Below are 16492 nucleotides of genomic sequence, written 5' to 3' on the forward strand. Positions count from 1 at the left end.
AACTCTCTCTCTCTCTCTCTCTCTCTCTCTCTCTCTCTCAAAGCCAACACTCCTGATTAGCCTACCATCAAAAGAACCCCATCACAATAACAGTAGTAAATAATGAAGCCTACTAGCTAATTAGGGTTTTACCCATCACCCTTGCATTCCATCGACACTAAGACTTCAAACCTTATGAATGTCCTCTTTAGGTTTAATCATTCATAAAACTCTTCCATACTTTTTAAGATGGGAGCATGGTTCAAGGAAACAGAGGCGTGGATCAGTCAAATTGGCTGATCTCAGGCTTTTCTAGGGTTCAAGTGATTCTGGATGACTTCCTGCCAATTCCGGCTGGATCAGAATCGGAATCAATTTAACCAATCCCATTGCTTATTCCGCTTACTTGAACCTTGGGTAGTTGGGTGGGACCTCAACAACTGTAGTCCACTAACAAGAGAAAAGTACTCTCTATGATGCGTTTACCTATCGGAAATATATGAGTTTTCCTGATGTAGAAGCCGGAAAGAGCAAAGAACCTCTGTTCCCAAATCATTTCCAAATCTGAAATCTCAGCTTTACAAGTAAATGATTCTGGACAGCCAAAAGTAGCCTTAGGAAGCACTTCAACACTTTTAACCCTATTGTAGCAATGTTAATCACAACTTAGAAAGAGTAAGTAAATTCTCTGAATCATTAAATTTCCACTTTGTTAACAGTACTAGACATCTCACATGTTTAGTCTGATCCATGGTACTCCCACTTCCCCCTAACAGTACAGCTCTATAACAGCCACAGAAAAATGACACTAGTAGAAAGCATCAAACAAATTCCCCGCCCAGCTCCCAGAGTATATTTAACAAAAACATAAAAGGATGAAAATTGGATCATGGAACCAATTGGTTCATTAACATAACAAACATCAACACCTCCACAAGTGCTGCTTTCATGGCAAGTAATACTCATGGCAATGGTAATGCCTAGTCACTGCGGATGTTCTAAAACATTCTACAGAAGCCAGTGCAGGCGAGGTCGTAGATGAGAAGGGTGATGGAATGGACAGTCTAGGACAAGAATACTAACAAAGCACAGGACAATCGAAACCAAGAGTTGTCGAAATAAAGGTACAACCAGATGTTAGAAAGACCCCAAAGCTCTATAAACATTTCTCCAAGGTCTAGGCATCTATAATTCACAGTGAGTAGGACAACAATAATAGCTCAGTGGAAAAAATAATTATTTTCCTTTTCTTTCCTGTAACATACAGAATTTACAGATCGCGAATCCGTGTTAGCTTTGGCAAAACAAACCTGCAGCAAGACCAAAGAGATGTTTCAGTTTAACAAATGCAGATTTTCTCTTACACGGTTGTAGGGCATTTAGCAATCTATGATGGAGAAACACATTGAGGATTAAGTAATACTTTCCCCCATTTTTACGGTGGAACAAACCAGGATAAAGCATATGAGAGTAGATTCATTGACACAGGAAAACATAAAAAAAAATACTTAATAAATGAAGGACCAGGAGACAAATTCAAACTTTCAGAGACGATTTTAATTATGAAATTTGAAAATTACACCACAATAATAGAACACTGATGTTTGACCAAATGGGTGTGGAGAAACCACCCCTTACTGTGCAACCATGGGAAAATAACAAAAGGAACCAAGAAACCCAGCTGTGACTAGGAATGATTTGCGAGGCCATGTATTTATTTCAATCTTCTTTTTGATGTAAAACTCTAGGTTGGCTATTATTACCATTGAGCGTAGCATGATAGATTCGCTTCTCAGCCAATCCAATATCTGACATTGTTAAATTACCCTGCAGGCAAACAGGAACAAAAATTAAACTAGAAATCAGTGTCAATCAAATCAGATTGGAAGGTCAGGATAATATTCAAACAATATATTGCGTTCTACTCCACTAATACCAAATATAGCCCACTTTGCCTATCACTGAATGGGTGTAACCAGCTTACTCATAGGCAGGCCACCCACTGGGGGAGTGGATAGCGAACAATTCAACTACCAAGACAAACCCAATTACCCCATAAGAACCATATTTTCCAAACATCATCTATCTATCCACCAATCTTCGGATTACCAAACTGTCAAGCTGTTCTCCTTCAGGAGGTCGTTTGGCTTGAGCAGTCTCGATCAATTCATAGGTGGCCCAAATTTTAGATTTAGCTTGATGACACCAAATTTTCATGTATTAGAAATAAATACACTGCCCTTTAGAAATAAATAAGAATGCACAAAGCTAAACCCCACCGCATGGATCAACTGAAAGGTCTGCCATGTAAGGTCCAAACTGAAAGGAACCCCTGTGGCATTCAATGTCATATAAACGCAATCCATCATCCATGGTACAACATTGAAACATTATGAATTTATATTATGGAAATGGAAATCCCAATTTCCCAGGTTGGTCTTAGAAGAGACGGCTTTATTTAATTCGCAAGTTGTCACACCCTGGGAAGCAAAATCTCCAATGTGTTTTATGACAAGTAATAGATTCAATCAAGGCAGGCAATAAATTCAACTCTACGGTTAATGAGACATACGCCTATCTATTTAGCTCGGGACATACACATACAACCATGGATTTTGCTAGGTAGAAAGCAATCAATATCATTAAACTCTTCTTATAAAGACAGATGGGGCACCTATTTATCTGTAACAAATGCATCAGCTAAGAAGCCTAAGATGCTAGTTGTCTTGATTTTCATGCACAAGTAAAACCAGTGTTATCTTGCATTACTGAAAACATTAGAGAATGATCTAGATTTCAGACTGTAAGTTAAAATAATTTAAAAAGAGAGAGAGAGATTGGAGACTTGCGTCCAGCTAATAGCTGAGAAAGGGTCATATACCTCACTAGCCATTAACTTTCGGACATTATTAGCATAAAGTATTGGATCCTCCTTTTCTTGCTCTGAGGGGTGGTAAACAGGTAACTTTGTCACCTCAATGTGATTCACAAATTGACAGAGAAGCAAAATCACATGGCGTGCCTGCAAAGGAACATCAAAAGAATTTTGGTATAGAACTCAAAATCAATGCATTTAATAAATGCATGCAGTAATAGCAGTAAAAACAATAATTCCTTTGGATATTATTTTGCAGATGATCACATTCACATTACTTATCCCTTCATGATTTCTATTAAGAGATTCAAAAAGTAAATTGTCTAAATATTTGTGGCACCCTTCCTTCTGAATAATCAAAAAATGCATATCTAGGCTACCCAAATGGCTGGCCAAGATCGTTTACGATTACACCCTAGGAACACCACAGTAGTGTCACTCATTTTTAAAACTGGAATGGAAACCAAACCATTTGGGTGGTCAATTTGATTTGACCTGGTTCAACCCAGTTCTGACCAATTATATACCAGTTTGAAGACACATTTACCAAAAAAACAAAACTAGGAAACTGGTCAGTCCACAGTTTGCAAGACAAAAAAACAAAAACAAAAAAAATTGGCATGGTTTCGGTGATCATCCGCCTTTTTTTTTTTTTTTTTTCAACCCGGCGGGAGCTGGGGAGGGGTTTTTTACTGTCAAGGCTCCGCAGTCTGATCTTGTTTGAAAAAACCATGGAGTAGCTTAATCAATTCAGAATGGATATGGATATTATTCTGTGAACAGATAGTTTTCTTCCCTTGTTTTTGTATTAATGAACTCACTCGCTTTTTTTTCCCCTTTCTGCAATGCAAATGTTCATTTTTTAGACTATATGGCTTAATCATTGCAACCAAAGCAACTGACACAAATTTTAGGGAACCAAGGCATGCTGTCATTTGAGCACAGAGAAGTAGCCTGCCTCTCTCACCCTCCCTCCGCCTCCTTCCACTATAAACCACTAGAAAACTATATATTAAGATTCAAGACCACAATTTATACTTCTTGTTAATTAAAGGTTACATTCTTTTGTACTATTTGATGTCATTTACTGCTATAATGATTTTTTTTTTTTTGGCCATTACTGGGTATCAATAGTCCAAACTCCTTAAACTATTGGTAATACATCAGTATTTCTCATTAAATACAAAAGCACAGACATCAACTTTCAGAATTAACAAACAAACAAGGAACTCAATAGACTGAAACTTCCATATATGACTATTTTCTTAATCAATAGGTATTCGTTGGATAGGAGGTCCTAACCGTGATAGATGAGCCTTGTGGATATAAAGGACAAGGACCAGATGGCTCCTCCCACATGGCTCTCCACACAAGCACCCATTTTTTTCCATTTAAAAGGTAACCTGGAAATTTCAACCATATGGATATCTAGGTAGTGGTATGAATGGGCCACGCATCAAATTTTATACTCAGATTCAACGACATACCCTCCCATGTATATCCTTGCACCCTCTCTCTACGCTAACATTTTTAAGGGCAGTCCAGAATTTTTCAATGCTATATTTTGCCACTTCGAAAACCCACTTCGGTTGAAACTTGGCATGTGAGCGAGAGACCTTCAGATCTACCTGTCTATAAAATTCCAGCCTTATACAATCTGCCACATGGCTTAACTTGGGGCGCTGGTGAAGAGATACCCTCTCATCCTCTGAATGCAGATTCCACCCTTGTGGAAAGTTTTACTCTGAAGGTAACATAGCACATAAATTATCCATGATGAAGAAACTCATATTTAATATATTTTAGCACATCTATCTCCGCCATTATTTGAGGAAGTGAAATTGGCAATTGAATCGTCCTCCATGGATCACCAGAATCAGCGGAATCTACCTTGAACCCTGGAAAAAGCCCAATTTTTTAAGCAGAATCAGGAATCGGATCCAATCAATTCCGATCTGATTCAACTGGAATCGGCAAACCGATTCTGATTCTTAGAACCATGGCCTCAGCACCAACAATACAAATTGGGATACAAAGCCTGACCTCCATAACTGACAATAATACCAAAAAATAAATATAGGTATTTTGTTCATGTAAGGTCTATTTTGGGTCTTATCTTGTATGAATGGCTTGGCTTTATCTGAACAAAATCCAATGGTTAGGATCAGATGGCTAGCCTTTTAATCTGAACAGATTACCACACTAGAAGTATTGTCATTGACTCACTCCTTTCTTCCTCCACTGTTTGAATTTGATGAGCACATTGATAGCACAGTAAAAGATACTAATCTCAATTCAAAAAATAAACCAGAATTTTCCTAAAAATAATATTCGAATATTAAATTCACACAATGTAGTGCCCGGTATCAGAAAGTCCAGGTAAATAAATTTGCAGCTCTGGATTCACCGTAATATTCCATGACAACTAAGGAAAATATAGAAAACATATATGTAAAAGCAGGAAAGTCATTTGTAGATGCAACCAATGGAACAAATTGATCAGATTACAAACTTACATTCATCAATGAATAATGTTAAAATGTAATGTCAGTATAAATAGCTCGATGGCTACTCACCCCAGAAATGGTATCCCAGGATGGACTAAATCTCTGGTAAGGATATCTTAGGATCACTGGAAGCACAGGGGATTTCGACAAGAATGCACCTGTCTTGAATGGAAGGAGGAAGTCTCCATTTGTCGTTGTGCCCTCTGCAATATAATAAAAGGCACAATGATTAGGAAAGCGTGTTACAAAATTAGAGAAGTTATGTTCTACAACTCTTCCTTTAACCATATGTGAGTGTGGAGTTTCCAAAATAGATTTTGAAGGACCCACATCACCTTTCTGATTAAGGAAATTTATGTATGGATGGTTTCTTGGAGCTTATTTTAGCATATTAAAAAATGGTAGGCACATCTTTGCATTGAAAACTCCATCAGGATGCCATCACCACATAGCTACTGGTTGGTGCACATAAAAATAAACAGAAATCTATGAGCATTGAAAAGTTCAGATCCAAAGAAAAATCTTACGTCATCCATCCTTGGGGTGGAAGATTTAAGGCAAGACATTTCCAGACTTGCCAAAAGATGGGGACATTACCTTCATGAGCATGATTTTAGGCAAATAAGATTTGCATTAATCTATTTTTACTAATAAAAGTTCATTTACTTTTAAAAAGAAAAAAAAAAGCAATGCAATCTACATGAAAATAAAAGCAGTTGCTTCTTTCTGAATTCTGACTATGAGTTAAGTCAGCACACCTGACAGACCTGAACCAACTGGGAGAAGGGAGAAAAAATAAAAAAGCAGAAGTGACGATGAACCACCTTCAAGAAAGATGCTCAGTCACCTCCAAGAACAATTGAGTTGAAAAAACTAAAGACTCTAGAGATGATTCAAAGAGGATGCAAGGTTAGACACAGGTAAGACTTCAGATGACAGTGTCAAAGTGGATTGCTTCGAGGTTGGATCTAGTCAAATTTCTACATCAAAAATAAATAAAAAATAAAAAAGAAGAAGAAGAAGAAAGAAAGAAAGATATAGTCAAATTTGACAGAGATATAGGAAATGGGACTCTCCATTTCAGCCATAGGGCCAGATTGGTGGGTTAATTCAGTTTTGGATATGAAGAATAAGTTGGAAGTTAGAGATATTAGGGTTAGAGATGAGGAAGATGATGAGACGAGAGGAAGGAAGAAGAGGGAGAGAAGTTGAGAGAAGAAAGAGATAGAAGAGTGCAAATCGTGGGAGAGTATTCTGCTCTTCCCACCTATATTAGGTTCAAATTAATAAGTTAGGGAAATTATATAGGCCTCCCTAGGGAGGTAAAAGAGATAAAAAGAAAATGCAACTTAGGATAACATAATATAAATACAGTTCCTAAAGTACCCTTATTACATAAACTCCAACACTCCCCCCAAGTTGGAGGATAAATGTCATACATTCCCAACTTGCATAAGATGGTACTGAACTGGTGAGAAGTGAATCCTTTGGTGAAGATGTCTACCAATTGATCACCTGTATTCACAAAAGGTGTGCAAATGTTGCCAGAGTCGATCTTCTCTTTGATGAAATGCCAGTCCACTTTAATGTATTTTGTTCTATCATGCCGGACTAGGTTATGAGCAATGCTTAAAGCTGCTTTGTCATCACAATAGAGTCGTATGGGTCTTTCAGTGTCATACCCTACCCAAGAACCAACCGACACAACCAAATGAGTTCACAAACTCCATGAGCCATTACATTATATTCAGCCTTTGCACTAAATCTAGCTACAAGAAGTTGTTTCTTGCTCCTCTATGTAACCAAGTTATCACCCACAAATGTGCAATAACCAGATGTAGATCGTCTGTTAGAGATGGATCCAGCCCAATCAGCATCCGAGTAACCTTCTACCCTCAAGTGATTATTCTTAGCATACAAAAGTCCTTTTCACGGAGAAGACATCAAATATCTGAGGATGCGGTACACAACATCCAAGTACTCCTGGGTGCATGCTTGAAATGATTCATTACTCCCACTGCATAAGTAATGTCTAGGCAAGTCAAAGACAGATAGATCAACTTTCCCACTAGTCTCTGGTATTTCCCTGCATCAACAAGGGAAGGACCATAATCTTCTCCTAGCTTATGATTCAGCGCAATAAGAGAACTTGCCATTTTATAACCTAGCATCCTTGTATCTTTCAACAAATATAGAACAAATTTTCTCTGGCATATGTTGATTCCCTTCTTAGACCTTGACACTTCAATTCCCAAGAAATACTTCAAGTGTCCTAGATCCTTGATCTCAAATTGTTTGGCCAAATAAGCTTTCAACCTAACTATTTCATCATTGTCATCTCCAGTCACCACGATATTATCAACATAAACAATCAATGTTGTGATGGTACCATTACCTCGCCAGGTAAATAATGTGTGATCTGCTTGACTCTAGGAATATCCATTCTTCAAAATGGCCTGCCTAAAGCTCTCGAGACCATAAAGTGCCTTCTTCCGAAGACACGCCTTACCATCAGTTGCCAGAAACTTGAAGCCAGGAGGGGGCTCCATATACATTTCCTCCTCTAAGTCTCCATGGAGAAAGGCCTTCTTCACACCAACTGATATAAGGCCAATCTATGTTTGCCACCACAGATTAAAAAACTCTTATTGAGTTGTATTTGGCCACAGGAGCAAAGGTCTCTTGATAATCAATTCAATACACCTGATTGTACCCTTTGGCCACCAATCTTGCCTTGTACCTCTCAATAGAACCATCTGATTGGTACTTGGTTGTATAGACCCACCTACATACAACTAGGATTCTCCCCTTAGGAAGGTCAACTAGCTTCCAGGTACAGTTCTTCTCAAGTGCCATCATTTCTCAAATATGGCTTGTTTCCACTTGGGGTTTGGCATAGCCTCAGTAATAGTTTTGAGGATGGAAGCAAAAGAAAGAGCAACTGTAAAAGCAACACCTATAGGAGAGAGAGCATCATAAGAAACAAACTGGGCTATAGGATTAGTACAAGATCTCTTACCCTGAAGAACAGCAATAGCTAGATCCAACTCAGAATGAGAAGAGGAGATGTTACCTTACTCAAAAAGGGGAACTCGAAATGTGGATCCAGAGAGGACTCTTGACAGGTCTTCTTTGTCCTTGTGTACACAATAGATCTCTTTATAAGGACCACTAGTACCACTAATATCCACAGTGTCAACATCATACACCTCTTTATGTTTCCCAATATCAAGAAAAAAATGAGTAAGAAACGGAATGGCATCAGTAGCCTTTTTCACTTTTTCACTTTCATTCTCCCCCTGAAGAGGATGCTAATGAAAAGCAAATAAGGACACAGACTCAAGGTGACATCTTTGGAAAGAAGTCATTTGCGAGAGGAAGGGTAATAACACTTGTAGCTTTTGGTAGTGGAAGAATACCCAAGGGAGAGGCATTTGAGAGCCTGTGGGATCGAGTTAGGTGCGAGAGGAGTTGTTAACATGCACAAAACAAACACACTTGAACGCCCTGGGAGGAAGAGGAAAAGTAGAAGACTAAGGAGACAAGAGTGCAATAGGATTTTTGGGACCCAAGGATTTTGGTAGGGATGTTGTTGACGAGAACAGCCTCACACCAAAAAGTTTTATGAACATATATGCCAAATAGAAGGCTTCTACCGGCTTCTAACAAATGGCAATTTTTCCTCTTAACAACCCCATTCTGTTGGGTTGTATCAACACAAGCAAGCTGATGGATAATACCATTGTCAGTAAAAAGTCCTACAGACCACGATACATGTACTTCCTCCCCCTCCCCCCTCCCCCCCCCCCCCCATCAGATCTGAAAATTTTGATCTTGGTTTCAAACTGGGTATAGTCCATTTTATAGAAACTTTTTTAAGGCATCATAAACATCACTCTTTTGTTACATAAAAATGGTCCAACTACAACAAGAAAAATCATCAACAAATGAAGCAAAATAACGATGGTCAAACAAGGAGGTAGTAGGACAAGGTCCCTAAACATTAGTGTGCACAATGTGAAAGGGAACTACAGATCTATTAGTATGATAGGGATAAGATGAACGACAATGTTTAGCAAAAGTATATGGTTCACAATGAAATACATGAAAAGAAAGAAAAGATGTAAATAAATGAGGTAATCGTTTCCTCATAACAGAAAAAGGGATGTCCCAAATGCTGATGTCAAAGCATCACACAGTCAATAAAACTACTGTCACTACGGCCACATGCACAGGACTATGGTGTGGTAGAGGCCGCTCTCTTCATATCCATTGTCAATAATCCTCCTCATCACCAAATCCTGAAAAAGGCAGTGAGAAGGAAAAAAAGTGATACGACAATTTAAGGATTTAGTTAAAATGCTCACAGACAAAAGATTCAGGGAAAGGATAGGAACATGAAAAACGGAATTAAGTGAAATGGAAGAGGTAATGGGAATATTGCCTTTACCAAAAACAGAGAGGGTATCATCAGCCACCTAAACCTTATCCATACCAGAACAAATGGAGTAAGAATCATAATAATGAGACGTACCAATCATGTGGTCAGTAGCACCAGAGTCAATGACCCCACAACAGAGCAGTGGAAGGTACAGATGTGGAGACATGAATATCGGAAGGTGAGGTATCCTGTGAGGTGGCTGTCAAGCTGAGACATGAACTATGAAGCACTACAATATCAACCCTAGAGAAGGAGCTGGTATCTGCCTATGTGTCCTCTAGGATTAGTCTTTGACATAGTAGTATGGGATGTAGCCCCTTTGCGGCCACCACGTGTGCCAGCAGATCCACCACGAGTATTAAAAGGATGGGCATGAAGAACCCAACACCTCTCTCGGGTATCCCCAGGTTTCCCACAATTATCACATTGTCAGGGTCTCTCTATCATCTCCACAGGATGACCCCTAGCTTCGGTCGCTTCCACACCATTCTCCGTGGGTAGTGGAAGAGAGAGCAGAGCGCTCAAGTGGACGTGCAGAATCCATAGTACCTCTCCTGGTCTCCTCACTCAATAGGTAGCTACACTCCTTATCAAGGTATGGAAGAGGTGACCAACCCAAAATTTGTATATGGATTGGCTCATAATCTAAATTCAGCCCAATTTAGTGGAATCAGAACACACCCATTTTTCAAGGGATCTATAAACCTTAGCTTCATCTTCAGGATTGGAAAACTGAAGGTCCCAATAATGATCATACTGCTCCCAGAGTCCTATGGTAGTATTATAGTCCTCAAAAATAGTCTTGTTCCCCTGCTTGATGGAGAGTGCCTGCTGAAGAAGCTGGTAAACCTTAGAAAAGTCACCTACCCTGTTATAGGTCTTAAACAGTATCCGAAATATTCTTAGCAGTTTCCTTCCAGATAAATCTCAAGTTTTATGGAGAAAAACAGTCAAGTCAAAATAGGAGAGTTAGTTGTTTCCCATTTCTAGTAACCTAGAATAGCGACAGAAGGGACTTGATAGCCCCAGTAACTTCCCTCTACTTCGCAAGTATAGCCTCACAAATTGTGACTAATCCAAATAGTTGGTACTATCCAACTTCACAAAAGAAATTTGAGTATTGGGATTATCAAAGACAATTGAAATAGGGTTGGTACTACTCGACCCACCTGATGTAGCTTCTGCAGGTTCTATGAGATCAGACATGATGTAAGGATACCACCCCTAAAACAACACAAATGGAGATCCAAATCAAAGGGGAAACACACTTCCCAAATATCTTCTTCTTAGGACCCAAAAAATAAATTACAACGAGCTAATAAACCATGAAATCTTGATGGAACATCAATAAACTCACTTCTAACCATGGAGCTTCATACCAAGTTAGAAGTTAGAGATATTAGGGTAAGAGATGAGGAAGATGAAGAGAAGAGTGCAAATCGTGGGAGAGCATTTCGCTCTTCCCATCTTTATTAGGTTCAAACTAATAAGTTGGGGAAATTACATAAGCCTCCCTAGGGAGGTAAAATAGAGAAAAGGAAAATACAACTTAGGACAACATAATATAAAGACAGTTTCATCCAAAAAAAAAAATATATAAAGACAGTTTGAGAGAACTTGTAAGGTTTTGATGGGTTTCACCTAACCCTATCGAATAATGATGTAAAAGAACAAAAAAAACCCAAATTCAATTTGCGGAGTTAGCTTCACCTCCTCATGGAATAGCAATGTAAAGCCAAGCACATGTCTGACGTGTCCCCGATGGATTTTTCCACTCGAACCATCCCTCCCTATCCATCCCCACCCCTTCCTTTGCCAACCCATTATGCTGCTTCCTCTAACCAGATTCCTCAACCTTCTCCCCCTCTCCAAGGGTCGGCATCCCATAATCGGACCTTGTCTTCTCTGTTTGGGCATCCCCCTTCTACCTAAGAGGGTCTCTCACTATGTTACTCTCAACCTTCCACTGTGGATGGCAAGACAATCATTTGTTGCACGTCTCAAGTGGTAAAAGAGCTCCATTTTTGGAGTAATACGTGTATTGGGTTCTTCGTGGGTCGCCAGCCTTCCTTCAAGGTCTTAAAATCTTCTCTTCCTCGACTTTGGAAGATCTCAGGCCAACAAGATATCAAACTCATGGAGAATGGCTTCATGGTGTTCAATTTCAACAATGATGCTGACAAGCAGCGGGTTCTAGAGGGTGGCCCGTGGCATCTTTTGAGACAACCACTCCTCGTGAGAGCTTGGAACCCCGACCTTTCGTTGAAGATCGACCTGGATGCCATCCCGATTTGGGTAAGGCTCCCCGCCCTGCTGTTCCACGTGTGGTCTCAATCGGCGCTTAGCCTAATTGGGAGTGAGATAGGCATTCCTCTCTACTCCGATTCTTTTAGCTTGTCGAAAGAGCGCCTCTCCTTTGCTCGCATTTGTATCTTGATCAAAGCTTTGGCCGAACTTCCCAAATTCATTTCGGTTTGCCCCGAGGGAAGCTCCAGTTTTAAACAAGAAGTTGTTTATGAGTGGGTGCCTCCCCGTTGTGTTCCGTGTTGTTCATTTGGCCATGGGCCTTCTCTATGCCCCAAAGGTGACGGCAGCTTTTCCCCTGCGTAACACAAGGCCTAAACCAGCTCGTCGGATGGAGAGAAGAGAGGTTGGGAGCTTCCCAACGGTGCAACAAGGTGATGCTTCTTCCTTGGGCATGGTGGTGGAGTGTGATGTTGGTGATCTTGTCGCTTCCCCTCCTTGCATTGTCAACCTCTTCTCAGGTGTGGTTCCCAATGGCCTCCCATTAAGTGTCTCTCCTTGTCCGATGGAAGCTACTCAATTGTCCTCTCACATTGATATCCTCCCATGTGAGGCTACTAGCACTATTGAAGGTGCCCCTCTTGCCAACTCCTTTGCGGTTTTGACGGATCTTCCCTCTTCCCAAGGGACAGAGGATGAGCTGGAGTGTGTTGTTGGTCCTCTAATGGACCTTCCCACTTACCAATGTGCCTCTACTATCAATTTCTTAGAGTTGGAGGAGGTGGCCCCCCCCCTTTGGAGGAAAATTCAATTTCAAATCCTTTAGTCGGCTTGGGGCTTTCTTCTAGAGATAGGCTTGGATTGGCCTCCAGTCTAGTATGTTGGAGCCTATATTGGACTTGGAGCTGCGAGCTAGTGTGACTTTAGATGGGTCTTCGGTGTATGTTGACCTCCCTCCATCTCCTTTGTTTAAACAGAGGCAATGTGCGCTCAATGTCCCTCACGCCGAAATTGAAATACTAGGGCCTGTCATCGCAGGCTCCTTGGCCTCTACCGAGGCTTCTCCCTCTTCGCAAAATGTGGGGTTGTTATGCCCCACCTTTCTCACCCCTATTGAGTCCCCTGTGAAGAGGAAGAAGAATAAGAAGAAGAAAAAGAAGAAGAAGAAGAAGATTTTGACGTCTAATTCTTGGGCTCCTCTGTGTAATTTGACCCTTGAGGTTGACAGTTCTTTTGTTGCTTCGGAGGAGGAGCTTTCGGAGCCTAGTGATGCCATGGTGACACCTATCCTGGAGTCTCCTTCCCTTCTTTTTCCTGATTGGAAGTCCCCCCTCCTCCTTCTTGCCTTGGCCATATGGTATCTTTGAAGCTTTCTAATCATGATGAGGATGGCTATTGCACATTTTCTGGGCAGAGTCACCGCCTGAGATTTGCTCCTTACTACCTTCGTTCCAATGAATGGAAAACTTAATTTGTAGTGATCCTTCTCTTCTTTATTTAGTTGGGGTTTTCCCCCTTGGTGGGCTTCTAGCCTTTGCTCCTTTTCTTTTCCCTTTGGGGCCTTGTATATTCTTTCTCTTTTCGTAATGAATTTTTTTAATCATCCAAAATATATATATATATATATAAAGATAGTTCCTAAAGTACGCCTATTATATAACTCCAACAAATATGATTAATAAAAAAATGTCCAGTGCCAAGGTGAGCCAAAGGCACTACCCAGGAGCCTTGGAACCTAGATGCTAGGTGGTTACATAGGTGAGGATTTATTGGTCTAGGTATGCATAAAGCAGGATCTACCTTAGGACCTTTCAGGTTATGTTAATTCCTATTGTTTTAGTAATATATTATACTTAGTTGTAAGTAAAGTATACACCAAAGAAGTCCCAGTCAATCAGTGATCATTCAACACTTATCAAAAAAGCAATTTGGGCGTAGTTATATTCATTTTTTCAATTTTTACCCCTAAGTTCTACAGTTTTTTCATTTTAAATCCCCCACCAAAAAAATATATATATATATATAATATAAGCTGCAACAAAGTGCACCTTAAAAGCATACAGCCATACATTAGTTCTAACAACATCCCCCCCCCCCGGGGGGAAATTGGCACCCACCTAGATCAAAACCTGGCCGAGGCGAGGGCCAAATTGTAAGAAATTAGGCAAGTGCACGCCACCATTCTGAAGTACCTTGGGACCTAGAAGAGGCCTTAACAATTATGAAGAAATTGAGAGCAATATGGACTTTCTACTGAACAGCAATTGGACTTGATCAGAGATAATAAACATGTAAGAAGCAGAATAATCAAATAAGACAGCTGATGCTTTTGCACGGCTGATCCCAAAACTGGATAAAGAGGACAAGTGAATAAGCTTGCAAGCTGGCATCATGAAAACCTTGAGCCAAACCATTTTAAAATGGACAAGGAAATTTGAAAAGACATGAGAACGTGAGTAGGCAGAAACTATGGCCTTAAATAGAATGGAATGACAGATCAGGACTTGTCTACTTGCCTCTAGCGGTGAGGGATGAGGTGTGGTGAATTGAGTTCGGTACTTGCCTACGTTCGAAATCTCAGTCGAAACACCTGAGGTTTCAAGAAATATTTTGATTTCGACCAAGTTCGAAACGAAACTGGTTGCAGTTCAGTAGTAGGAATGCATGGTTTTTCAACTGAAATTTCGGTTTCGACTCGGATTTGGTACAAAACAGTGCGCATATAAAAGCACTGCTTTGATCTTTCAAGTGGTTTCTCCTGTTAGAGGGGGGATTAAAAAAAAAAAACATTGTGGAACAAAGTGTTGGGGGATTACTACACTTAAATAGCACTTTTTTTGCCCAAATTGCTTTTATGTAGGTGATTGAACAGAAACAGACATAAAATCCCAAGTTTTCTGTAGGTGACTAGGTTTCTGTACAAAACAGTGCATTTCTTGGTGGAACAAAGTGTCAGTAAAATACTAAATCCCTACTTTTCTGTATGTGGAACATTGGTGATTGTACCGAAACACCTACATTTCTTGGTGGAACAAAGTGTTGGGGACTACTACAACGCATCAATAGTGATGATTTGCTGCATTTGAGCAAGGTTTGTGTAAGATTCAAATTTAGAGGTATAACTTTCTTTCTCCTAAGGTTTTTTTTATCCTATCCAAAACTCTCCGTGGTATAGACATAGAGTTGGAGGAATAGTTTCATAGGAGTGTTTTAACCCTGGTTATACACTTCTACTTGAATACTTGTAACACTTTGACATTGTGTAATATTAAATGCTTTTTCTTCATTCCTAATGCATAGTTTAGTAATTTTGTTGAATTTTGTATGTTCTAATACTAAATTATGTGTAAGAGAGGCTACATTTGAGAAAATATACAGCAAGGTACAACGTACACTATTTTTTTTTTTTTTATGAATAAATAATTCATTACCAAGAGAAGAAAAATATACAAGGGAAGGAGGGGGAGGGGAGGCCTTAACCAACAAAGGAAAACCAAAGGCCAAAAGCCAAAAACAAAAGCAAACTAAAATAAATACAGAGCAAAATCACCAACAATGGCTAGCAAAAGGGGGGGGGGATAGCGATGGGAGAGCCGGAAACCAGAAAGATATCAAGTGAGGGGGATGAAGTCAACATGGAGGTTCCAGGAAGCAACGATGTGGGAGCTTCTAGGGGTGGTGAGGACCAGGCGGATCTGAAGGGATGACACTTTAGATGTAACATCAAAGTAGATAGCTTTCCAAATCTTATCTAGAGAACGGGATTTGGCAGTCCATCTACGAATGTTACATTCCATCTAGAGGTGGTTAACAGTAGCGGAACAGGCTAATTTGCCAATGGGGTCACAGATAGAAGACCCAGAGAAAGTCATATCAATCCAGTTCCATTCTCTGTCAAAAGGGAGAATGGATCTTCTAGTCGGCCAACACTTGGACAAGACAACTTTCCAGATGAGGGAAGAAAGGGGGTAAGAGAAGAAGAGATGAGGGATGTCCTCTCTACCTAGGGGGGGCAGAGGCAGCAGGTAGGGTTGGCTGGGATGTGACAACGAATGAGAAAAGATTGAGTGGGCAGGCAATTGTCAGACAACGCCATAGAGTGAAGCTATAGCGGGGAATGTGGCCTTGGAACCAAACCACCTTGAACCACGGAACTACCAGGGAGGGACTTCGAATGAAAGACCAAGAGGAGGTGGAAGAAAAGGTTTCATTAGAGTGGAGCCAGATACACTTGTCCTCCCTTCCTCTGTGGCCAGGGGGAAAGGGGGGGAGAGGTGGGAGGGGACCAGCCAGTGGGGGAAAGGATAGAGGAGACTAAGGCCTTAGAAGAAATTCCTGAAGAGTATATGACTCTGGGGGGGATGATGTGATAGAGGATGCTCGCAGGATGCCAGGGGTTCTTCCAGAGGGAAATAGACTGGCCATTACCAATCTTGAAGGAGATGG

General features: G+C 40.3%; 1 protein-coding gene across 3 annotated transcripts in view; it reads right to left on the bottom strand.

Moving 5' to 3' along the window:
* Positions 1 to 889: 889 nt before the first annotated feature.
* LOC122092782 (lysophospholipid acyltransferase LPEAT1-like) overlaps positions 890 to 16492 on the bottom strand; it is a 29908-nt gene continuing 14305 nt past the window's right edge. For 2 of the 3 annotated variants that reach the window (XM_042663078.1, XM_042663076.1), the window contains 3 exons: positions 5431 to 5564; positions 2861 to 3001; positions 1513 to 1806 (listed from right to left, as the gene is read on the bottom strand). In XM_042663078.1, coding sequence (XP_042519012.1) covers positions 1699 to 1806; positions 2861 to 3001; positions 5431 to 5564 — 383 coding nt within the window. In that variant the 3' untranslated portion in view covers positions 1513 to 1698. Of the gene's footprint in view, positions 1290 to 1512; positions 1807 to 2860; positions 3002 to 5430; positions 5565 to 16492 lie in introns of those variants that run through there. The other variant, XM_042663077.1, reaches the window with a different exon arrangement.

Source organism: Macadamia integrifolia, chromosome 11, assembly GCF_013358625.1.
Source record: "Macadamia integrifolia cultivar HAES 741 chromosome 11, SCU_Mint_v3, whole genome shotgun sequence".
Classification (NCBI taxonomy): Eukaryota; Viridiplantae; Streptophyta; class Magnoliopsida; order Proteales; family Proteaceae; genus Macadamia; species Macadamia integrifolia.